The sequence below is a fragment of the Prunus avium genome, chromosome 7 (assembly GCF_965620075.1).
Source record: "Prunus avium chromosome 7, drPruAviu1.hap1.1, whole genome shotgun sequence".
NCBI classification, from domain to species: domain Eukaryota; kingdom Viridiplantae; phylum Streptophyta; class Magnoliopsida; order Rosales; family Rosaceae; genus Prunus; species Prunus avium.
This window is the reverse complement of record NC_142290.1, coordinates 24,786,908-24,811,957: the sequence shown is the minus strand read 5'-3', so window position 1 is coordinate 24,811,957 and position 25,050 is coordinate 24,786,908. Positions and strand designations below refer to the sequence as shown.

Below are 25,050 nucleotides of genomic sequence, written 5' to 3'. Positions count from 1 at the left end.
AATAGGAAGAACAAAAGAAGATAAAAGAGTCATTTTGACATTATAATTTTCATTGTGGGTTATTTGGCCATCAAACCGTCATGGATGATTAGGATTAAGGAACCTCATTTTCAGTACAAATTATTGCACAAACATAGGATGCCAAGCAGGCCTTCAGACAATCTGGTCCCAGCAAACAGAATAGGACAATCAAGAGGAATTTTTTATTTTTTATTTTTGATATAAAAGCCTAATAGAAACTTATGATGTATTAAATTATGTTAAAATTATGCCACCTTCGACTGAGATGTGAGTGAGTCCATATGGGAATACAAGATGGCTACTCATCTTAGTTTGGGTTTTTTTTTTAAAGTACTTTTAAGTCCAAAATGGATGAGTATTTTTTCCAAATAATAAAATAAGATTAGTTTTCTGCTAAATTATAAATATTTATCTATACACTCTAGTTCTTAGGTTCGATTCTCCATTCTCTTAATATCATTTTGTATTTTAAAAAAAAATATAATTTTATAGAGAAATTCAATATGATGCAGATCATTTTATTCCAAAAACTTTTTTTCAGTACATGCAATAGTCTAAACTACAGGGAAGAGAGTTTCTCACACACATACAATCAAAATGTCATGGGTTCAAACATGAGACCTCCAATATGCAAGTCAAGGCACTTTTACACTGGGCTAGAGCACGAGGTCTTAGGTTTAATTCTCCCTTCTCTCAATATCGTTTGTAAACGAATTATTTTATTGAGAAATTTAATATGATGTAGATCATTTTATTCCAACTTTAAAATTGAATTGTAGAGAGTACTCTCTTATAGTGCTTATTATTTTTAATTAAACATCTTTTTCAACAATAAAAAATAAAAAATAAAAAATAAAAAAGAATTCTAGAGTATTATGTAATTAATTTTTTAAAAACGAAAAGTAAAATGTTTTTCTTTAACAGGTTTTGGATCCTTGGGAGGCAGCAGACATGGAGCACTGCAAGACATGTGGCTTTCGCAGACGACGCCACTACACACTTTCAAAGCATCATAAATTACGAAAATACCCCCACTTCTCATCCTAGCCGTTACAACCTTTTCAACCTACAAGACCCAATCATCACGAACCCCATAATAAAAACAAATCAAGGGCAAATTGGTACTTCCGCGCACCTCCTCCTCCTCTCTCACTGTAGTTTTTCCTCTCTACAGTCTGAAACAAAAACATAAGCAAAACCCAAAAACTCCAAAACAACTCAACACTCAGACTTCCTCCCTCTCTCACTCATCAATTTCTCTCTCTAGGTTTTTTTTTTGTTTTGGTTTGGGTTCGATTGAAGTGTTCAATCATGGCGTCGTCGTCCTCCGATCCCGGTCCAAAGACCGAAAGCGGCGGCGGCGGCGGTGCCGGAGCAGAGGCGTCGGAGGCGGTGACGGCGAGCGATCAGCTATTACTGTACAGAGGGCTCAAGAAAGCGAAGAAAGAGAGAGGCTGTACAGCCAAAGAGCGCATCAGCAAAATGCCTCCTTGTGCTGCTGGAAAACGCAGCTCCATTTACCGTGGAGTCACTCGGTAAGCAGCTGTTTGGTTACTGAGAAAATGTGCAAATCACAATTTTTTTTTTGGTTTCCAAGCTTAGGCTGCTTGCTTTGTTAGTCCGAAAATGTTTCAATTTCATATTTTTGATGCATTTATAAAAATAATAAAAAATAAAGGAAGAATTTTTGATTGCTGGTATTGGAAATTTAGGCATAGGTGGACAGGTCGTTATGAAGCTCATCTTTGGGACAAAAGCACATGGAACCAGAACCAGAATAAGAAGGGAAAGCAAGGTCTCTCTTTCTCTCTCTCTCTCTCTCTCTCCAAAATATGCTTATATACATGCCTTTCTTCTTTTTTTGTTCCCATTTTTGTATATGTATGCATATGTAATTGCTGACAAGATTTGATTTTGGACTGTGCATGGAACTATTGGCGCGGGATTCAATATGCCAGTTTACTTGGGTAAGTTGGTGGCTCAAGTTTATCTTGAATTCCTTAAGAAACTGCTAATTATTCTGTAATGTATTATTTATCGTATCAATTGGTAATCCTTGAGTAGCATCTTTAATTTACAGGGGCGTATGACGATGAAGAAGCTGCAGCTAGAGCTTATGATCTTGCTGCCTTGAAATACTGGGGCCCTGGCACACTCATTAATTTTCCTGTGAGATTAGTGTCATTGATTCACTGTTTTCATTTAATTGTTTTTGTTGCACTTGGAGCTGCATCCATGGCCTATCATTTTTAAAATTTATTCCCTTTTTGTTAATTGGGTATCATTTGTTTTACTGTTAAATACTAATAGTGAAAATACAGCTATGTTTTCCAAATCAACATCTCAGTTTTTTCATGTCACGGATTGGAAATACATCACATATGTAAATATATTAGGTACACTATGTAAAACGTGTCAATTTCCAGCACTTCTGTTGTCAACTAAAGGACCCCTTTGTTCAAGTTTTTACTCTTCTTTCAATTACTTCAGGTTACAGATTACACAAGGGATCTTGAAGAGATGCAGAATATGTCAAGGGAGGAATACCTTGCATCTCTTAGAAGGTGTCTTCATAGTTGTTTAAGTACATATTGGAATCTGAAAACTGTGCACATTGCTTATAGTAATTCTTTTCCTTCAGGAAGAGCAGTGGTTTCTCGAGAGGAATTTCTAAATATCGTGGGCTTTCCAGGTATGTTTTACATTTAAATGTTGCTTGTGTGCACAATATATGTAAGTTCATTTCCAATAGAATTTCTTGGCACATTATGTGCTTCCTTAAAGATGCTCATTTATAAGTTTTTGAGATTGAAGTTTTGTTGGTTATTTAGTTAGTATTTTTCTTCTTCTTTTAGGTGTCAACCGTCCCAAACGGGAATCGGGACAAGAAGTAAAAAACTAGTTTATCACCAGTAATGACAAATTATTTATCATTCATACTCATGGAGTTATACATTGGAAATCTCAATTCTATCATATTTCTACATATTATTATGTTCTTTATATTTTCTTCTTTGGCGTGTTCTCGGTTTTTTTTTTTTTTTTTTTTAATGTTATCCAGTCTCCTTTTCCACCAAACAGACTGGAAAATTTAGGCATGCTGTGGATTGCATCACTACACTACAGTTCCAATTTTTTTTAGTGTAGTTAATTTCAGCTTGTAAAGGCATAAAATATCTGCAAGTGCACTCGAAATTCTATAGTGAGGGTGCCATATATGGACCTTCATATTAGCCACAAGATCATTTCATTAAACTTAAGTGAAATGCTACAGTGAAGATCCATATATGGCACCCTCACCATAGAACAACTCGTATGCACTGCCAGTAATTCATATTGTGCTTCTTCTTTCTGTTCTTAACTTGTTTTTTTGTTGTACACATAACAGTCGTTGGGAACCATCATTGGGTCGTATGGGTGGATCAGAGTACTTCAATAGCATACATTACGGTAAGTTCTCATGAGATGCTAAATTCAAGCCATTTTTGGGTGGGCTGCAAAATCAGTTTCTTCATACTCAATCTTGTGCAAAGAAATTGCAGATGCAGGCTTTTTGAATTTATTTATATTCTTTTCATCTGGATTACTACCTAAATCAGTGCCACTTTCCATCTGTCTTATGCCACTTAAAGGTACAGGCGATGATCCAGCCACAGAAAGTGAATTTTTGGGAGCTTTTTGCATTGAAAGAAAGTTTGATTTAACAAGTTACATCAAGTGGTGGGGAACCAACAAATCTCGTCAAGCTGACACTAGCACAAAATCATCAGAAGAAACAAAACATGGTTTTGTTGGAGACATTGGAGTTGAACTTAAAACATTGGAATGGGAAATCCAGCCTACTGAACCATACCAGATTCCCCGTTTGGGCATTTCCCGTGTAAGTAAAAAGCATAAAGGTGCCAGAGTCTCTGCCATGAGCATCTTGTCACGGTCAGCTGCCTATAAGAACTTGCAAGAGAACGCATCAAAAAAGCAAGAAAACAATGCTGATAATGATGAGAATGAAAACAAAAATACCATCCACAAGATGGACTACGGCAAGGCAGTTGAGAAATCCACAAGTCATGATGAGAGACTTAGTGCCGCATTAGGAATGAGTAGTGGATTGTCTCTCCAAGTCCAAAGAAATGCATTCCCATTGACTCCCTTCTTGTCTGCGCCACTTATGACCAACTACAATACCATCGATCCCTTAGTAGATCCCATTCTTTGGACATCTCTTGCTCCTGTTCTTCCCTCTGGAATTTCTCGTACTGCTGAGGTTGGTATTTTCACTTAGAGAATCCCTTTTTTTGTTTTCTGTTTTTTTTTCCCAAGAGAAATAAAATAATAAACCATTACTTAGCTTGCCTCATAAATAACATGCATGTGATCAGTTGTTTGCTAGTACTCATATAATTGTATCTTTTTCTTAATTTGATTCATATAATGACCTCTAACAGAACATAAGTGAGAGCTAGTTTCTTTCTAAGGTTTGTTGAAGGGGTGGAGAATTTTTTTTTTTTTTTTTTTTGCCAAGGGGTGGAGACATAGTTCAAAACATATAACATTGGTTTTTTAGCATTAGTGATATGGACACTAGTATAAGGACTGACAATAACCACATATACTTCCTCGTCACAGGATGGAATCTTTTTTCTTTAGGACATGGGATGGCATTGATCAGTTAATCTTATGTACAATCTGCACGTAGAAAATAATCGAATGAAGGGCCAATTATTGAATAGAAAAAAATTCTCAATAAAATGGAAAAAGCAATTAAATTTTGCCTTTGCACTCCTCCCATGGTTTAGGGTTTAGGGTTTAGGGAGAGCTCTATCCTTAATTTTATTTCCTATGCGACTTCACCTTATAAGGATTTCAAATATTGTAATGCAGATTACAAAGACAGAGACAAGTTCAACTTTCACTTTATTTCGGCCAGAAGAATGATGCTGCATTTCCATTTGCTCTACAAGTTGGTGAGGTGCATGTGTTCAGGAAGTTGTATTGTACCTATGCATATTACCATGCAACAAACACAGTAAAAGGGCATGAAGGGTCAATGTAGTCTCGACAAGGCTTTTACTTCTTTTTTTCTTTCCAGGTTTGTATTACGTGAGGTGTAGAGAATATAGAAAGGGAGGTAAAACTTTATAGTGTATCTTTTATATAGAAATTTTTAAATGTATGTTGATCAACTAATTTCATAGAGCCTTTACGTTACTATTGTTCCGAAGAGTTTGAGTGCTGATCCTTTAGTTTTGCTGAATAAGTTGAAGACACGAGTTCTTGATTTGAATATATTGTACAGAAAAGATAGTTATTTGATAAACATGCTCAAATTGGAATCATTGCTTGTTGCTGTTAATGCCTTCATCAAATGCTCACATGTTTTTGTTTATATCTTGTTACCAGAACCACTGTAATTGAATTAGCTAAAATATTACCATAATCATGTCAAACAAAGTAGGGCAAATATTCAGTTATGCTAAGATACGCTCATATTCGCTCATATTTTTATTCTTCTCCAATATGGAGGTATTTATATAAGTACAATCCTAAATAAAATAGGAAATAAATCTAAATTACAATAGAAAATATATCTAAATTACAATAGGAAATAAATCTTAACTATAATTGGACTAGACAAATAGGTAAGTAACTAAAATCCTAACATAGTAAGGAACCAAAATCCTAACTAAGTAAGGACTCGCCAACACTCCCCCTCAAGTTGGGCAAAGATATTTCGCATGCCCAACTTGACAAGCGAGTCATAGAACACCATACTTGAGAAGCACCAATTGTAGGTCTTTTTGTCAACTACGAGTGAAACAAGTGACAAACTAAAGCAAAGTTCGCAGCGGAAACACAAGAGCAAACCCTAAAAAATAGGGCACATAGCAGAACACAGAAACCCTGTGAGCACGGCAGCAGATAAGGCAGAACACAGAAGCCCTGTGAGCACGGCAGAAGATAAGGCAGAACACAGAAGCCCTGTGAGCACGGCAGAAGATAAGGCAGAAACCAAACCCTAAAAAATAGGGTAAGGCAAGGCAAACACACTAGCAAAGGCATGAGCAACAATACTGGCACCATAACAGGCAGGAGCAACAAGACAGAGACATAACAGGCATCATCAACAGCAATACAAGGCATTGGCATTGGCAACAGTAGAGACAACTTCTCTTCACTCCCCCTCTCCCCCTGAAGAGAAGGGGTCGATGGAGCCATATGATCAATGGTACTTGAGAAACATGCACTGACTAACTCTGACATGTAGCAGAATCAGCCATGGTAGATAGGTGGTTAAATTGCAGCGGAATAGATGAGCAACGGTGACAATAGCAAGGTAGGCAGCGATGACAGTAGCAAGGTAGACGGCGGCAGCGAAGGCAGACTAGGATTATAAGCTAGATGTATAGTGCAACGGAAATAGATAGTCTCTAGGGTTAGGGTAGAGACAGATCAAAACACAGTAACATCATCGGCAATGACCATAATAGCGGCAACATCAACGACAACAATAGCGGCAACGGTAACATCAACGACAGTAGTAGAGGTAACGGCAACGACAACAGCAGCAACAACAGTTCTTCCATATCAACTTTAGCTAATTCACACAGACAACTTCTCTTCACTCCTCCTCTCCCCCTGAAGAGAAGAGGTCGTCGGAGTCAAAAAATAAGCAACATCTTCATGGGAATATGTCAAGCTAATGGGGATACGTCAATAAACATATCCTTTTCACTCCCCCTCCCCCCCTTAAAGAGGAGGGGAGGAAAGCACTTAAATTGTAAGGAGAACGCAAACACAGGTCACAAGAAAACTAGGCTCTGATACCATGTCAAACAAAGTAGGGCAAATATTCAGTTATGCTAAGATACGCTCATATTCGCTCATATTTTTATTCTTCTCCAATATGGAGGTATTTATATAAGTACAATCCTAAATAAAATAGGAAATAAATCTAAATTACAATAGAAAATATATCTAAATTACAATAGGAAATAAATCTTAATTATAATTGGACTAGACAAATAGGTAAGTAACTAAAATCCTAACATAGTAAGGAACCAAAATCCTAACTAAGTAAGGACTCGCCAACAAATCATGAAGTGTTGTGTTCCACGTGTGAATGATGCAATGCACGTCCAAATTGGCCGGCGTTATATCTCTCCATGGTTTTGGGTTCTGGTTCTTGGTAATGGTAATTGTAGTAGGAGGTCTATTGTGATAATGTCAGCTGTCCACTTATCTCCAACTTACGAATTTGGTTAATACAAAACTCTGTGATCATATTTTTACTTAAATTTTTTTCGATTGTCGAATTCGATCCGTGCTAAGAGATTTATCATTCATGGATGTTGATAAAGGTCCTCCCTAACAGAGAGGTAGCTTGTGCTGAGAAATGCTTTCTCTAGTTTAAAAGGGCAACTAATGTTACTAATGTTACCTTTTACTTCGTGTCACTGTCAAAATTGTTTTACAGGTGTTCTTTTTTCTTTTCTTTTTCGTTTTTGGTGAGAATTAAAAAAGGTGATAGTTTATAGAACAACTCTGCACCATTGAAGAAGGAAGAAAAGAAACCCACACAACCGAGATTCATGAATTAAGGTTTCACCTAGAAGTTGCATATTCTTTTTGTTCTCATGAATCATGAACTTCAAGGCTAACATTTTCTAGCCAAACGAGTAAGAATGAGACTAAAATTCAGAAATTTCAAACTCCAAACAGACAGACAGGCTTTGAGAGCTTCAAAATTTTCGCTCAGATACGTCAAAATATATCAGATCATCAATGAGGGTTGAACAAAAGAATCAAACATTCATCACCGTTAACTGCATAATCTTGTAACAAGCAATAACATCCAAATGCGTAATCAAGTTCAAATTTATGCTCCCTCACACTATACGTATTTTGGAGATTGGAGGGGAATCAATCTCTTGAAAGCTATGGTGTTGACATCAACTGGAAGTCACAGTCCTCCGAAAACAAAGAGGAAACAGTGTGGAAACTTGGTGATTCTGGAGAGAAAGGAGGTGAAGAGTCAAGGTTGTCAAACAGCCAGGGTAGACTGATAGTTCATCCTCATACATCTCTTCCAAATCCGAATACCTCGGGGGAGACTCCGGCTGAAAACAAAGACAAACAAACAGTATCGTCACGAAAGATCTAAACTGACAAAGTGATTGCAGAAAAAGTAAAAGGGAAATTCAAAAGTTACCTCAAATGAACTTGACGATGCAGGTTCTGCCCAGGGAGCAAGACTCATGCAACCAACTGAACAAAAAATGAATTAAAATGTCCAGAAATCATTGATATCAAGAAATTCAACTATTTTTAAAGTAAAATACCCTTACCGAGATTAAGTGTCATCAGAATTGGCCGGGTTTGTGCTTTAAAGCATTCTTCATGATTGTGCAGAAATCGTTCCTCTGCAATAGCACCAGGACAAATAGCCTCCTCCGCCACAACACTCAGCTTCATGTTGTGCTTCTTCTGCACGTGTGGTGGCGGATCCACACTGGGGCAAGGGGTGTCAATTGACTCCTGCAAACCAGAAACCATGGCTTGGGGAGAAGAAATGTGACCCCTGCAATGGCTGCATGGTTGGCCAAAGAAACAGAGGGAGAGAGGAAGATGATCAAGGAAAAAAATAGAAGGAGAGAGGAAGAGAGGGAGTGGGAAGAAGGAAAAGAAAAAATACATAATATTGTCAGACTTTGAATCACATCAGCTTTTCGAGAAATTTTTTCATGCGTGAAGAGTTTTAAATTTTTTTCCCTCCTACGAACTACATACCCGTTACATGCATACGTTAGTTAATAGTTATATGAAATTAAAACAACAAAAGGCAAGGGCTCGCGTGCATTCCTATCCTTTTTTTTTTGCTTTAATTAATTAATAATGATTGTTGTATGTGATTAGCTTTTGTAAGCTTTAATTAAGTAATAAAGAATGTTTTGGTTAATTAGTTTAGTTTTTGTGTTAGTTTAGTTTAGTTTTTTTTTTGTTATTATATTTAGCTAGTCTGGTTTTTGTGTTAATTTTCTTCACATTTTCTTCAAACTCCAAACAGACAGAGAGCTTCAAAATTTTCACTCAGATACGTCAAAATATATCAGATCATCAATGTGGGTTGAATAAAAGAATCAAACATTCATCACCGTTAACTACGTAGTCTTGGAACAAGCAATAACATCCAAATGCTCAATTAACAAAACAGCTAAGAAAACCCTTCTGGAAGCAAGGGGGACTATCAATTTCAAGTTCAAATTGATGCTCCGTCACACTATACGCCTTTTGGAGATTGGAGGGGAATCAATCCCTTGAAAACTATGGTGTTTAAATCAACTGGAAGTCACAATCCTCCGAAAACAAAGAGGAAACAGTGTGGAAACTCGGTGATTTTGGAGAGAAAGGTGGTGAGTCAAGCTTTTCAGACAGCCAGGATGGTTCAAGCTCATTCATCTCTTCCAACTCCAAATACCTCGGGGGAGACTCCGGCTGGCAAACAAAATGGTATCATCACGAAAGATCTAAACTGACAAAGTGATTGCAGAAAAAGAAAAAGGGGAATCAAAAGTTACCTCAAATTGACTTGACGATGCAGGTGCTGCCCAGGGAGATGCAAGATTCTTGCAAGAATCTGAACAAAAAATGAATTAACTAATGAATTAAAATGTCGAGAAATCACTGATATCAAGAAATTCAACTATTTTAAAAGTAACATACCCTTATGTAATCCAAGTGTCATCAGAAAATGATCCATGTCCATAGACTGGGTTTGTGCTTTAATGCATTCTTCATGATTGTGCAGAAATCGTTCCTCTGCAATAGCACCTGGACAAATAGCCTCCTCCGCCACAACACTCAGCTTCATGTTGTGCTTCTTCTGCACAAGTGGTGCCTGTGAGTTTGAAATGTCTGATAGAGCCTTCCTGCTACGGGTCTGAACCTTATCCGAGGCCTTAGAAAAGGCTTTCTTATTGCTTGCATCATGAACCATTTCCTTGGAAACCTGCTTTTTTGACGCCTGGGTGAGAGCAGGCTTCCCCGAATTTGATAGATCACCAAGTGGTTTCCTTGCACCAAGCTCCCCTTTCCTTTGTTTTCTGAAGGTATCACCTTTCCCCCCAAGAGAAGCTCCTGTCATAAGATATTATAAGGGTTAGACCAAACTAGCAGAACAACAATTTTAGACTTTAAAGAAAAGCAGCGCTAGATTTGAGTACCATGAGAGTGAACAATGAGATTCTGATCTTGAAACAAATGACCAATTGTTGATGCCATTGTGCTTTCTTGTAGTCAATTCAAATTAATCTTCTGAAAACTGTAGAAACAGCAGAAAAAGAATGCAGGAATTTAGCATATCTCTTCATATTCAATTGAGGGTGCAAGATGCAATCAATCACTGATTATAATATGCCTAAGATCAGAATTTGACATTCTTGGCTAGAAAAATAAACATTAATCACGATTGAGCAACAATTTTTTTGTCAAGAACACTCAAGAAATTAGATTGGATACCCCAAGAACTAGGACATCATACACACCAGACCCCCATGACAAGAAATACACTTCTGGGTCATCTTGATCCTAATATTCAACTTCCAATCCCACAAGAATTTCATATCTATCTTCCCCAGTCACCGAATCATCATCAAATCCCTAAAATCCTCCCTTACTTAGGGTTAAGCCTTGCCTGCCCCCCACAAATTGGGTGTCTTTAAATATTAAAGAAAGAAAGACCGACAAAGAAACATTCCACTGTAATCATAATTAATTAGTTACAATATATTCTTTAAAAAAATTGTTAAAATGAAATTAATCAGAAATTAAACTTCACATCCGAAGTCCTCCTTCCCTATCTTTCTGCAAATTGCAAATTGTTTACCCCTACAGAAAGATTCTTCTTCCATTTCGTAACCGAAACTAAAAATTTTACAAGATTAAGTAAACGAAGTATATTCTATATCATCTCAGACATAACTCGAACCCTAAATTAAACCCTAAATTTAAATCCTAAATCGTTGATTAAAAAAGAACCCAAAAATAAAACCCAAGTTAACAAACAAATCAGAAATGAAAAGATGGCGAAATTATACCTGTCAGAACAGAGGCAGAGGGCTGAAGTGAAAATGAAGAAGGCAGATTACAAGTAGTTTCGTTCGCAGAATAAGCGCAGAGTAATATCACAACAGAGAAATGCGTTTTTTAAATTTGAGAACAGAGAGGTCGGCCATATAGACGGATGGGATTCCAACGGTAACTTCATGTTGTTTTTACGTTAATACCCCTATTTTCAACACCTAATTACCAAAATGACATTTTCATGTTCATCCGTCCGATTTAGACACTTTGAATCCCCACCGCAATTGTTTTTTCTGTTTAGTACCCCAGTTTTTTTCTGTTTATTGCCTCTTAACTTTAAATCAAATTTATTCATTAAACATACGATTATATAATGAGTATAATATTATGTTAATTATTACACACATTTAAACTAACATGAGTTTTATAAACGGCTTGTAACAAGTGGTTAAGAACATTTATGCATGCAGTCTGAGTCCTAGATTTGATTCCCCCTAATATAATTACATATAGTACACATACCGCATAAAACCACATAACACATATTGGAGCGGGTTTGAGCAAGTCCAAACGGTCAGACCTCTTTGCCCTCTATTGGTCCAGATCTCTGGCCAAGCTCGAGCTCATAAACCTTAACCCAAGGCCAACTTTATGTAATATCAGGTCGGGCCACCCAATATATTATGACCGGTTGAGTTTTAGCCCACCGCACTGGATGGGCTTACATCGGGCCTCAAGCTAGTGGACCAAATGATGATGGCTCAATGTAGGCATTATGAAACCTTGGAATGAAAGCTATTACTATCCCCAAGAAACATTAGAACTAGGGGTGGTCACAGGTCCGATTCTCACCCCAAATCGGAACCGGAACTGACACTATTCGTTTGTTCTTGTTTTGATGAAAAAAAATTATAAAACCAATTTGGTCTAGTTTGAACCGGAACTTTTTTTTTCAATTTTTTTTACAAACCCAACTAAAATGTAATTTTTTAAGGCTTAAAAATTCATAAATGGGCCAATTTTCCTAGAAAAGAGAGGTGATTTGGAGTTGGACTTGGAGAAAGATTAGTTATGGGCTTAGAAATTTATTGGGCTTAAATATTTTATTAAAAAATACACAGTCGATTTGATGTTTTCAATACAAGAATCATAACTTAACCAAACTGGTCCGGTTTGATTTTTTCTCAGCCCAATTCAGCTATGTTTTTCGGTTTTCCACTTTGAATGCCCACCCCTAATTAGAACAAATCAAAATTGGCTCAATCGATAAGAGGGGTGGGTTTGAAACTCAGCATATAAGAAACTGTATAACTTGCTAAACTTGAAGTACATATATTTTTATTTAATATTGTCAAGGTCGGGCCAAGCCCAAAACAAGTAGAAAACGCAAGGAGGTTGAGAACTTGGGAGAGAGAGGAGCAGTGGCGGACCTACAGAGGTGTAAGGAGGTACAACTACACCTCCCCTCGAATGAGAAAGTGTTGCAGGTGTGGGAAAGTTGCACCTTCGCTCAGTCTGGTTGTGCACTCCACATAGTCGACAAAAGACCTCATAGGCTTGCTTTTCTTTGTTGAGCAGCTACGTTGTGCTGTGTGCGCTTATATATATATAGGGGAATGCTAGCAACCTTCTCTCTAACCTTCTCCTTTGGATCTTCTCCCTTTGTTGCTTGACATGTGTCATTCCCCTTACACTTATAACAATGTCATTAATATATTATAGAAGCTAACTTTTGCTTTCCAAGTTTGCCCTTATTAAATGTATTCAATTTATCCCAAAAAAATTCACAACTTTCTTACCATCTTATTAATTTTTCTTTTAAAGTCAGTTTTTTTTTAAACACAGAGTTTAGATATTAAAAATAAAAAATAAAAAAAATCCTTCAAATCTGTAAGCACCCCAATGGTACAGAGTTTACAGACTAATTTTTTTTTTTCAAAGGAAATTGCTTGGTTTATACTACTAAATAAACCAAAATATCCCCAAAATCTGAATAGAAACAAAACAACACATTTTAATATTAGCAATGGTTACAAAACACCAAATAGTGAAATCTTTGTCCAATATTAACGTCTTCCCAAAAAATTTCCAGAGTAGTAGTAGAAACAAAAGATGATTAATCTCTCTAGACTTCACTTCACTTCTCTTGTTCAAAGGTATACGACTTCACTTCACCACTCATCTTCCCAAACTTCATATGCAAATCTTCTCTAATATGTATCAACTGTTCCTATTACCACAAAATTCAATTGGTCAAACAAGCATAAACAAAGTTCTTATAAATATATAAAAAATTCTATAAATAAATAAAAAGAAAAAGTTCTTATAACAATACCATCTTGTGTAGCTTGACCAACAAAATATTCATGCATGTCTGAGGTCCACAAATTATAATTTCCCTGTTACATATAGTAGATATGCACCTTAATTAATACAAATATATTAGTAATAAACACAAATAAATCATATATGACAATATTAACTACCATCCAGTCCATATTTAATTACTTCATTCCATTATGCCCTTCAAGAGTCTCATATTCATCCTATAACATATCAGGGGACATATCAAAGAAAAACAAGATTGATTCATAAGTGATAAAATTCAATAAAAGGTTATGATTATTAAGTGTTGAAAAGAAGAATTTGTGTATCACCTATGGTATACTTACTATTTGTTGCAAGCATTCATGAGTATCCTTGTAGTTATCAGAAGCATCATTCCTTGTGTGTGTTTGTTCCTATAACATAAAAAAAAACACCTTGACATGTATATGTTATATATGCACCTAAAGGTAATTCCAAAAGAAAACTGAAATATTGTACATCTCTTGGCAAGGAGCTTTCCATCCCATCATTAGATAGTCCAAGTTTGCTTGTGCCTACGAAAAAAGATGAAAAGTATATTTAATAGATAGGCAATGACAATATGAGGAAGTAGATCAATATATGCCTTATGTACAGGAAAAAAATTTAGAGCATACCTTCTTTGGCTTCTTGTTATATTTTTTACCATTGGAGTTCTGATTCTTCACCCTTTTTAGGGCTCCTTTTGTATTTGAGACTCTTTTTTTTGAGAAGAGACTTTAACATTCAAAAAGGAAAGAACGAACACAGAACAAAATGGCCAAGGTGGCCACCAAAAAGGAAAAACTAAAAACCTCTACCCTACAACACAGCTGCTTTCCAGTCAAGGTGGAGAAGCTGAAACCCAACCTCCCTAAACTCCGTTGTGACAGAACCCCAGAGTGAGGTCCAGGCACGGATGCGGTCCCAAAGCTGCTCCACCTCATCACCAGCCGCATCCTCAAAAATTCTCCTATTCCTCTCCCCCCAGATTACCCAGACAATTGCCATTATGACACAATTACCCAGCACTAAACCCTTTCTATTGTGACCAAAAAAATTCAGTCTAGAACAAGAATGTCCCTGCAAGAAGTGAAGCTTCCCCACGATAGCCCTGCCTCCTTAAAAAATTTAGCCCAAATAGCCGAGGCAATAGGGCACAACAAAAACAGGTGGTCCACGGTCTCATTATCTTTTTTGCACATTACACACCGATTAGGGAATAAGCACCACCCCGGTCTTTTTCTTTGAAGCAAGTCGCAAGTATTGATTCTGCCATGAGTAATGAGCCAAGCTAAGAGCCTAACCTTAGGGGGAGCTTTAGCTTTCCAGATTATAGGAAAAGAATCTACACGAGGTGGTTGGAGAATAACCATCAGGTGTCTAGAGTAAGATTTACAAGAGAAATGACCTGAAGGCTCAAGATCCCAAACTCTGGTGTCAATTCCGTTTTGACTCAGCCTAGCATTTTCCAATCTTACAAGCAACGCAGCCAAGTCTTCAATTTCCTCATCCCCTAGGTTCCTGCGAAACCCAAAATCCCAACTGATCGGTTGAGTGTTCATGTCGATGCAAAAAGCTGCAATTTTGACCTTCTGCTTACGAGAGATACTGAGAAGGCGAGGGAAGCTGTCCCCCAAGGTTGTATCTCCCAGCCACACATCTTCCCAAAATCTTACTCTCTCACCATTACCCACCGTGATACGACAGCAAGGCACAAAAGACCCCAGTCCTTTACTAATATCTGTCCAAGGACAACGACTAGACCCTTTTGAAATAGCTTTAGAATCCCATCCATTCATCTGCAACCCGTACTTACTCTTTATCACTTTGTACCACAGAGTATTGTTTTCCTTTTGGAACTGCCATAGCCACTTCCCAAGAAGGGCCTGATTGCGTTTCCTCAGGTTTCCTATCCCAAGGCCACCGTATTCTTTTGGTAAGGACACAACCTCCCACTTTATCAAATGATCTTTCCTGCCTTCCTCCACACCCTCCCAAAGGAAGTTCCTCATTAATTTCTCCAGACACTTTGCCACCGTAGCAGGCATTCGGAAGAGTGACAGGTAGTAAGTTGGTAAACTACTCAACACTGCTTGGATTAATGTCAGTCTTTGTTGTGTGGATTTCAGCTGCACCAAAATGGATTCAGCTGCATCCTCAACTTGTGATACTCGCAAGTGCACGAACCGTTGGTAGTTTAGCGTATGTAAGTGCGAGGTCGATTCCACAGGGATTGGTGATTGAATGATCCAATTCATTTTCCCTACACAAAACAGAAATGAAAAAGAAAGGAAATAAATAAAACAAGGAAGAAATAACTCAAGCAAATAAGTTCCCAAGTTCAATTAGATTAACGGATTGATTCTAGCTAAAGTATGATTAAGCCATGGTGTTTGATCATAACCTTGTGTTCCTAATTCCCTAATTTGATCATTTGTTGTCTAACCTAAAATTAAGCATTAGGAACCCATTAAGCATAGAAGAACATTTTAAACAACCAAGCATGTATCTAATCCCTGTTGTCGAATGTCCATACATACTCTTCCTATTCATAGTTCAATTCGAATTAAAGCATGGTGTATACTCTTAATTCAAACCAAGATAGCTAACATGCAAGCCTAAATGGTGATCAATCATTCAAACTAGCATATTAACTTATAAGCATAATGAATAAGAACAAAAACCATAATTGAAACTTGGAAACTAATCAAACTTGAAACTAAAGAAAAGAATTTACATAATGAAAAGTAAAGTGGAACTAAGAAAAACTTAAGGAGAATTTCAGCACAAATATTTCATTACTACAATTGAAAACTAGAAAATGAAACTAAGAGAATTTGAGGAAGAGAAGGGAAGGGAGCTCTAGAGAAGTGTTTGAGAGCTCCCCCCCTTGGGGTGTGTTTACAAGCTTAGAGAACCTCCCTATTTATAGGCCTAGGGGAAGTGAAAATCTGAATTCAATATGGCTAATGCATACAACACTTGTTTTATAAAATCTGAAATGGTTGATGCACTTGTATTAGAAAATCTAAATTGGGTGATGCACTTGTATTAGAAAATCTTGAATTGGTTGATGCACTTCACCAATAGATCCCACCAGCAGCCCTAGCTCATCTTCATGTCACCATGACCAAGCTTCCAACCAGAAATGATAGCTCATACCTAGCTCACCATGACCAAGCATCCAACCAGCACATGCTGAGGTCAGCATGACCAGCAACTTCAAGGGCTTACAACTTGGGCTTCCCTTAAGCAAATTAAGACTTTAAGCACTCAAACTTGAAGTTCAGAATGTCTTCTTTCCAGCCATATATCATTTGGGCCAATCCAAGGTCGGAGGAGGAAGTTAAGGTCGAAACAAATTGCTAACTCATTTTCCGCGCTGATAAGATCCATCCTGAGCATGGTTCTGTGTTTGCTAGGTAACGGACTCCAGATTTATCCAATGGGGCTGAATTTTGGATATGTTATAGTACACACCCATTGGAACAACTTTCATGAAGAATGCGGCCTCATCCGAGCTGTGTAGGTTGCTGAAACAAATATTACAATGTGACCTACGGAACTGGACTGGGAGGGGGCTATAGCCAAAATGAGTTTGTCTTTAAGCTCTTCATCCATTCATCCAAATTAGGCCTTAACATGCTTGAATTGCATGGATTATGCTCTCTTGCTCTATTTGCCTACAAAACACACAAAGGGAGGCAAATAACTTAGAAATCTAAGAAACTAAGCAAAAGAAGTAAGTAAATAGGGCATGTATATGTATGAAATTATGAGCTTATCAGTCTTCCACCCCGGGAAAGTAATGCCTTGCTCCAACCTTCCAATCTACGAGTCACCCTCTCAATAACTGGGGTCCAGAAAGGAAGGGTCCTAGGTTTTCTCCCAAGAGGCAACCCTAGATAATTCAGGGGCCAGCTTCCCGTGCCACAGCCCACCACCTCGGCCAGGTTGTTAAGATCGTTATCCTCAGCATTGATTCCGACAATTGAGCATTTCCTTAAATTTATTTTCAGGCCAGAACAAGAATTGAAAAACTCCAGAATGTTTAAAAGGTTACGAAGATTTCCATCCTTGTCAGATAGGAAGAAAATCGTGTCATCAGCAAATTGAAGGTGAGAAACCATCACCCTCTCTCTTCCGACGGCCAATCCCTCCACCAAACCCCTTTCTCTGGCCTTCATACACAACCTGCTCAGAGTGTCTGCAACCAAAGTAAAAAGGAAAGGAGATAGAGGATCACCTTGACGAATTCCCCTAGAGGCTCCAAACTTTCCCCTTGGTCTTCCATTTATCAACACTGAAAAGTTTGCAGATTGTAAGCAACCTTTTATCCATTTTCGCCATATCAGACCGAAGCCCTTTCTTTCTAGCACATAATCTAGAAAATCCCAATCGACGTAGTCGTATGCTTTCTCGAAATCGATCTTGAATACAAAACCCTTTTTCTTCTTCTTCCTAGTTTCTTCTACCACCTCATTAGCGATCAGGACTGCATCTAAGATCTGCCTCTTTTTTACAAACGCCCCTTGCGATTGAGATATAGTGTCCCCCAGCACCTCTCTCAACCGCGCTGCCAACACCTTTGCAATTACTTTGTACAGGCTTGAAACCAGACTAACAGGTCTAAAGTCTCCCACTTTAATTGCATCAACTTTTTTAGGTATCAGGCAAATGTAGGTTTCGTTTGTATTCCTATTCACAATACCAGATTCATAAAACTCCGCGAAAACCTTCACAAGATCGCCTTTTAGTGTCGACCAACAGTGTTGAAAACAGGCTAAGGTAAAACCATCAGGGCCTGGGGACTTATCTTGTCCACAATAAAAAACGGCTCTTCTAATTTCCTCTTCTTCGAAAGGTCTTTCCAACTGAGAAGCTCTCCTCTCCTCCAGAGCACCCCAGTCCAATCCCTCTAAGCTAGGCCTCTCCCGGCTCTCACTTGAGTATAAAAGTTTAAAGTACTCAACCATTTCTTGTTCAATTCGGCCTTCGTCTCCCGTAATGGACCCATCCGCCAACTCCAGTTTTTCAATCAGATTACGCTTTCTTCTCCAGTTTACAATTCTGTGAAAGAATTTTGTGTTTGTATCCCCATCTTTTGCCCACGCTACCTTTGCTCTTTGTCTCCACATTATTTCTTCTTTGAAAGCTAATTCCTCAATACGAAGTCTCAGTTGAGCTCTTTCCTGTCTTCTGTCATGAGATAGCTGACCTCTCTCTTCCCAAGAGTCTAACTCCTTAATCCGATCCTCTACTTCTTTAATTTCCACAACGATATCTCTACTAGTTTCTTTACTCCAATCCTTCACTTTGCCTTTCACAGCCTTTAATTTCTTCATAAACTTGAAACCTTCCCATCCTTCTTGACGTTCTTCCTCCCACCAATTTTTGAACTTCCCCCTGAAAGCTTGCTGCTTCAGCCATAAATTCTCAAATTTAAAAGGCACCGGCCCCCATTTTTTTGCCTTCAAGTCCAGAAGAATAGGACAATGATCAGAGGTTACCTTTGGAAGAGCCTCTTGTCTGACATGAGGAAACAAAACCTCCCAGTCATGAGTGAACAAGAATCTGTCTAGTCTTCTTAAGATCGCATTCTCCCTCATATTTGACCAAGTAAACCCAGCATTATGCAAATCTGGATCACACAGATGTGTCTCCCTTATGAAATCATTGAACACTCTCATGCTTCTTGTGAATCTACCCCCGTTAGATTTTTCAGAAGGAAATCTGGTGATATTAAAGTCCCCCCCAATACACCAGTTCGGATCACATAATCCGTATAAATCAGCTAATTCTTCCCACAACAAAGACCTTTCTCTTGAGCCGTTTGGGCCATACACCCCTGTTAGCCACCACTCTTTTCCTTCTGTGTCCGCACAATTAATAGAAACTATGTAGGAGCCCAGTAATGACTCTTTCACCTTGATAGCTTTTGAGTTCCACATGATTAAAATTCCTCCAGAGGAGCCAATCGAGGGAAGACAAATCCACTCCCTAAATTTCGATCCCCAAATATTTCCGATTAATTTTCGGTCGATTAACATCTTCTTTTTTTCCTGTAGCATTACAATATCTGCACCACACTTCTTTAACACCTTCTTAATCACTGCTCTTTTTTTCCTATCCCCCAAGCCCCTGACGTTCCAACTTACAATCTTCATTGGATCACTGGATTACTGCCCTCTTTTTCGTCGCCCCGTTTTCTCTCGTAGCTCACCCCGAACTTCAGATTTTCCAGTTCTCTACTCCCTTTTTTTTTGGGTGCCTTTTTTCCCACTTTGGATGTCCTCTGCACGGCTGTCCTCAAGCACTAAGCTTAAATCCAAGTTGTCTAAAGAACTCTCCCAGATTCCCAGATTACCTTTACGATCCTGCTTGTTTGTGTTCTCGTCTTGAGCTTTGGCCCTTTCCTTTTCGTTCTCCATAATGTTTATCCCCGGTCCGGGCTCATCTTCGTTCTCTTCCCTAACATCTTCAGAAGGAGAGATAGAAATCTGAGCTGCCCCATGGAACCCCTCAATTTGGCCATCCTGCTGACCAAATAGCCCTTCCAAGTAGTACTCCCCTAATAATCCTTCTCCCAATTCCTCCTGAACCTCCGTCTCTTCATCTTCAGATTCCAACTTCGAGCTTGACGTGTCTTCCGTGCTCTCCTTTCCAGTTCCGTAATCCATCTCTGGGTCTGATCCAATATCCAACATGGCCTCTAACTCCTGGGTACTTGAATGAGCCTCCAGGATCAGAGGTTCAGTCTCCTGTAATTCACATTTTCGTTGCTGGTTTCCAGCGATGAAGCCTAACTTCTCTTCATCGGACTCCTCTTCCTGCAAAGACTCTTCTGCGGACTCCATGTCAGAGAGGCCCTGCCCAAGACTTACTTTTCCTTTCTTTTGCTTTTTTGTCCCCCCATCCTTATCCTCTCCACGTTGGTTCCCAAAATTTGAGGGAGAGACACGTAAAATTCCCCTTCCTTTTTTAATATTCTGCCCAAATCTAGTAAAGAAATTTGGTTCAGATATGGGAGACTTTAAATCTGTCCACTTGCTTGTCACGCCCACTCCAAAATCACTTTGGCGGGTGGGCCTATTTGTTGGCAGCATCAAGTAATCTTGGGTTCCCATAGCCTTTTCCCCCTTTTTCGAACGGTGGTTCAGGTCCGCAGGCCTTCCCCGTCTTTGGGTTTTAGTGAAATTTTCTCTGGGCCCAAGTACAGAACCACTTGAGCTCATTTTATCGCCTTTGCTCGGTCCTACTTCCTTAACTCCCACGTTCACAATCTCATTTAAAATTGCACGCGGCTGCTCGTCAAGTGTGAAGACACCCATGCCTCTGTCACACAGACCCGACGGTATCCGCATGATATGGGAATCAACATTCCCACGAACGTTCCTTTTTCCAACCTGTCTGCCACCTAACCTGGCGCCCATTAGCCCTGGCCCATCTTCCTTTGTCTGCTGTTCCTCCGGGCAACTTGTTACGGCCCCAGTCATCGTCGGAGTAAAGTCTGCCGGATTATAATCCTCTTGGAATCTACGATCTGACTGGGTTGGTCTTATTGCAGGCAAAATTGATCTGATCTGAACGTAGTAAACCTCATTTCCTTCTGATAACTTGATTATTTCCGGCAGGAATCCGGACGAATTTCTCCTGACTTTCAATTTGGCTTCAAAAAGATATTTGAGCCTCTCTGTGTTCCAGCTTACCTTCAACAGGCCCCCACACACCTCACCAATTCGTTCAAAGTATTTTTTGGACCACCAATGTATCGGAAGCCCTTTTACTGCAATCCAGCCCCCATAGCTTACCACCTTTGTTGTGTTGTTTCTCAGACTTTGCTCCCAGCCCCGTAGTAACACCTCTGATTGCCCCTCCATCTTCAGTCTACTTATTTTCCCAACCCTTGTTGCCTCCTCTTTGTTTTTACATGCAAAGAAAGCTCTGTTATTTTGGAAAGGAATTAAATCTACTTTGGACAGGAGCCATTTGCTCAAAGCATTTTCAATGTCCTTCCATGTTTGATGCACTACTTCTCTCTCACAGACTACCACCCACTTCCACATTTGTTCGTCACCTCCATGCACGGTATAGTCGATCTAAAAAGATCTACACGAGCTCCGGCCTTTTCTTTTTCCACTCTAAAAACCTCTGTCTCTTGTACTGCCTCCTTGTAAGTCTTGTCTGTGGAAGTAACCCTGACATGCTGCTTAGTCTGTTCCTCCCCCCTCTGAATCTGATCATCGATTTTCTTTTCTCCGAATAGAATTACCGCTAGACTTTCCTCCAACTTTCTCCACCCCAGCCCACCTGGACCTTGTGGGATTATAACCATTGAGAGACCCCCATGCAAGCATTTGGATAGCCGCAGAAAACGCCCATTCTTATTGCTGTCCTTCTCCATCCACAGCTGGTAGGAATCACCTCTGAACATTCGGAAGGATCGCTGTTCCTTCGAACCCCCAAAATCGCGTAGCTGTTTTACTATCCACCGTGCACATCCCAATTCGACAGATAAGTTGGAGACTCTGTCTTTGAAGCTCTCTCTGATCAATATAGCGCCCCCATATGATAAATCGTCGATCTGTACCTGGAAGATTTTAGCCTAAATCCTGAAGAAACTAGGGGTGTGTCTCACGCTCCTCCCCACCCCGGTGTCTCCCTTCACTCTCTCTCATCATATAATTTGCATTTGTATTTGAGACTCTTGGATCAAGCACATTGATATCACACAACACATTATTATTAACATTCTCTTTATCAACGCTGTTGAAATCATATGATGTGCCATTAAGAGAATGATTTATGCTTGCACATTGTTTCAAGGCTTCCTCCAATGCATGATTTACAATATCATAACTCTCTTGAGATAATGACCCCTCTTCAATCAATTTATTGGCTTTTCGAAACAAGTCATTGAAATGCTGTTTTTTGGGGTCAACTTGTTTTGACATATGTCTACTGGTGTATCCATTCCTTGCATCTTTTGTCCATCGTTTTAATATGTAATGACTTGGAATTCTAAAAACACCAGAAGATTGCAGCACAACCATTGCATGCCTACAAAGAAACCCACTATATTCAAACAACCGACATACACAATAGACTTCACATTTTCTTCCATCAAAGACAACCACAAAATCATGCTTCTTTTCAAAATCTTGAACTTTAAAAGTATTTTTCATACTTTCCTCCTTTTCTTTTATAGGATAACATGCCGATACTCTTAAAACTTGTAGTTGAAACTTCCTAAAAATTTCATGTGTGTAAATAACTGACATTTGCTTCTCAAAAGGTGATGGAGATTTTAAAGTAGGCTCTTTGTGTAATGTCTTAAAATCTGCATGGGTTGCTGCTTCTTCTCTAAGAAAATACTTCCAAAAGATATAAATTTTCAGCACAATAATACATTGAAATGAAAAAACCCATACCTTTGACCAAGACTTGGAGCGAGAGAAGCTGAAGAAGATGCTGTAGCTTTTGTGGTTGAGAGTTGAAAAGGTAGGCCCCTTCTAAAAGATAAAGCAAATAGAAGACCATTTAGCTTCAACCAAGGGCAAACATGGAAATATAATTATTGGTTTTTTGGTAATTAATAGCATTGTTTTATGTGTAAGGAGAGTGACATGTGTCAAGTAACAAAGGGAGAAGGTCCAAAGGAGAAGGTTAGAGAGAAGGTTGCTAGCATTCCCCATATATATATATATATATATATATATTAAAATCCTTGGCCAAAACGACGTCGTTTTGGACCGGGGAAAAACAAAAGTTCCTATTTCCTATTACAGTTTCGATGCTTGTTCTTCCCCTTCGCCTAAGAATAATAAATTACAGTCAATGGGAGCTTACTTAAGTAAGAGGGAAACTCACTTGTCCACTGGAAAGACTGAAACTTGAAAATGAAGGTTAGATTTATCTTATTCTTCCTAAAAAAGAGGACTGTGTAACTAGGGTGAGAAGCGAGCTGAGCTGCCAAGGATTGCTTGAAACCTCTTTGCTGAAAGTGAAAGTGAATACATGAGAAAAACTAGAGACCCAGCTAGAGGAAACTCCTCTAGTATTAAAGAGATTTTGCTTTTTTATATATATATATATAAAAAGTCCTTTTTTGAGAGATTCTTCCAGTCCCCACCAATCCAAGTATATAAGATCATCAAATTCATAAATAAAAAAATTACGACTCCACAACCAAATCTGTTTATTTTCTTGATTTTTTTAGAGAACTCCAGTCTTTTATAAAAAGGGAGCTTCACTAATATACCCAAAATAGGGGTTGAAATTATTAAACACCCGCACATGGAATGCACTTTAGAAACACACCCAAAACTCATTTACTACATAAGAAATTGGTGCTTAAGTTCTTATAAATTACATGACTGCCATTGATCAACTTAAAAAAGAAGCCCAACACAAAAAACTAAAATAGCACCCAAAACAAGCACATCCCAATTTTATAAACAAACCCAAACAATTCAATACAAACAAAACGTCTTGAAAACCATAGCTTCATTTACGTGTCATGTTGATTAATGACTATAATGTTCCACACATTATTAATGGTTGTAATGTTCCAATCTATGGTAATAACACTGCTAGTTTACTGTCATGTTGATTAATGGATGTAATGTTCCAGTATAGGGTAATAACACTGCCCGTTTCTTATGACATCCTATTTCTAATGCATGTCTACCCCTGTAATGTTCCAGTATAGGGTAATAACATTGCTAGTTTCCTATGACAGCCTATTTCTAATGCATGTCTACCCATGTAATGTTCCAGTCTAGGGTAATAACATTGCTAGTTTACTGTCATGTTGATTAATGGTTGTGATGTTCCAGTATAGGGTAATAACACTGCTAGTTTACTGTCATGTTGATTAATGCTTGTCATGTTGCTATTTCTAATACATGTCAACCAAAGAAAAGATGAAGAAAGAACAAACCAGACCAACTCAAAACAAGCCGAACCCAGATTTTTAATACTATTATGTCATAGAAGTACATTATTAATACTCTGTCATAGAAGTACATTGTTAAACAAAAATGAGATCCATAACTGAAATAGTAACAAAAGATAAATTGATCATCAAAGCTTAAAATACATTTCGAAAATCAACTAAAATCCGAAGAAAAACACATAATTGAAGCAAAAGATCAAAAATCTCAAGTCCAAACCAAACGACGACGACGACGACGACAATGATGATGACGAGACAACGACGACGACGACGACGTGGCGAAAGAGGAGTAGAGCTCGAAGATGAGGAGTAGAGCTGAGAGCATATGATATAGGTTCATTCGAGGTCTTGAACAATCCCGAAAAAAATATATATCAATAGAAGCACAATTTTAGAACAAGAAATTGAAGGTAAAATATTGAAAATTATAGATTAAAGATGAAGAATATAGTTGGACATGAGATTGAGCTTCAATGGAAGCTCCTCTTGCTCCAACACCAGAGAAAGCAAAGGAGAAAATAAATCTGATTTGGTTTTTTGGCAAATTTGGTTTTTTTGTTTTTTGACAGATCTGGGCAAATTTGATTTTTCTCTCTCAAATCCATAGTTCAAGGGCAATATAGGTATTTAACAAACACAAATAA

At 38.3% G+C, this 25,050-nt stretch overlaps 4 protein-coding genes across 4 annotated transcripts; 1 reads left to right on the top strand and 3 right to left on the bottom strand.

Moving 5' to 3' along the window:
• The first annotated feature begins 1,207 nt into the window (after positions 1 to 1,207).
• Positions 1,208 to 5,242, top strand: LOC110747320 (Integrase-type DNA-binding superfamily protein). Its single transcript, XM_088244783.1, has 9 exons — positions 1,208 to 1,556; positions 1,734 to 1,816; positions 1,980 to 1,988; positions 2,102 to 2,190; positions 2,512 to 2,585; positions 2,663 to 2,713; positions 3,410 to 3,471; positions 3,654 to 4,285; positions 4,903 to 5,242. The coding sequence occupies exons 1-9, from the start codon at positions 1,333 to 1,335 to the stop codon at positions 4,954 to 4,956; spliced, it is 1,278 nt and encodes a 425-aa protein (XP_088100909.1). The 5' UTR covers positions 1,208 to 1,332; the 3' UTR covers positions 4,957 to 5,242.
• A 2,575-nt stretch (positions 5,243 to 7,817) lies between these two features.
• LOC110756173 (uncharacterized) lies at positions 7,818 to 9,021 on the bottom strand. The gene is made up of 3 exons (XM_021957569.2): positions 8,367 to 9,021; positions 8,231 to 8,286; positions 7,818 to 8,138 (listed from the first exon to the last, which is right to left on the bottom strand). The coding sequence occupies exons 1-3, from the start codon at positions 8,713 to 8,715 to the stop codon at positions 7,971 to 7,973; spliced, it is 573 nt and encodes a 190-aa protein (XP_021813261.2). The 5' UTR covers positions 8,716 to 9,021; the 3' UTR covers positions 7,818 to 7,970.
• Positions 9,022 to 9,220: 199 nt separating this feature from the next.
• Positions 9,221 to 11,251, bottom strand: LOC110756171 (uncharacterized). The gene is made up of 5 exons (XM_021957563.2): positions 11,115 to 11,251; positions 10,242 to 10,339; positions 9,742 to 10,155; positions 9,597 to 9,655; positions 9,221 to 9,513 (listed from the first exon to the last, which is right to left on the bottom strand). Exons 2-5 carry the CDS (start codon positions 10,297 to 10,299, stop codon positions 9,352 to 9,354), a joined length of 693 nt encoding a protein of 230 aa, XP_021813255.1. The 5' UTR covers positions 10,300 to 10,339; positions 11,115 to 11,251; the 3' UTR covers positions 9,221 to 9,351.
• Positions 11,252 to 21,496: 10,245 nt separating this feature from the next.
• LOC148293211 (uncharacterized) lies at positions 21,497 to 24,479 on the bottom strand. Its single transcript, XM_088244623.1, has 3 exons — positions 24,462 to 24,479; positions 22,140 to 22,961; positions 21,497 to 22,039 (listed from the first exon to the last, which is right to left on the bottom strand). Exons 1-3 carry the CDS (start codon positions 24,477 to 24,479, stop codon positions 21,497 to 21,499), a joined length of 1,383 nt encoding a protein of 460 aa, XP_088100749.1.
• Between the last annotated feature and the right edge of the window lie 571 nt (positions 24,480 to 25,050).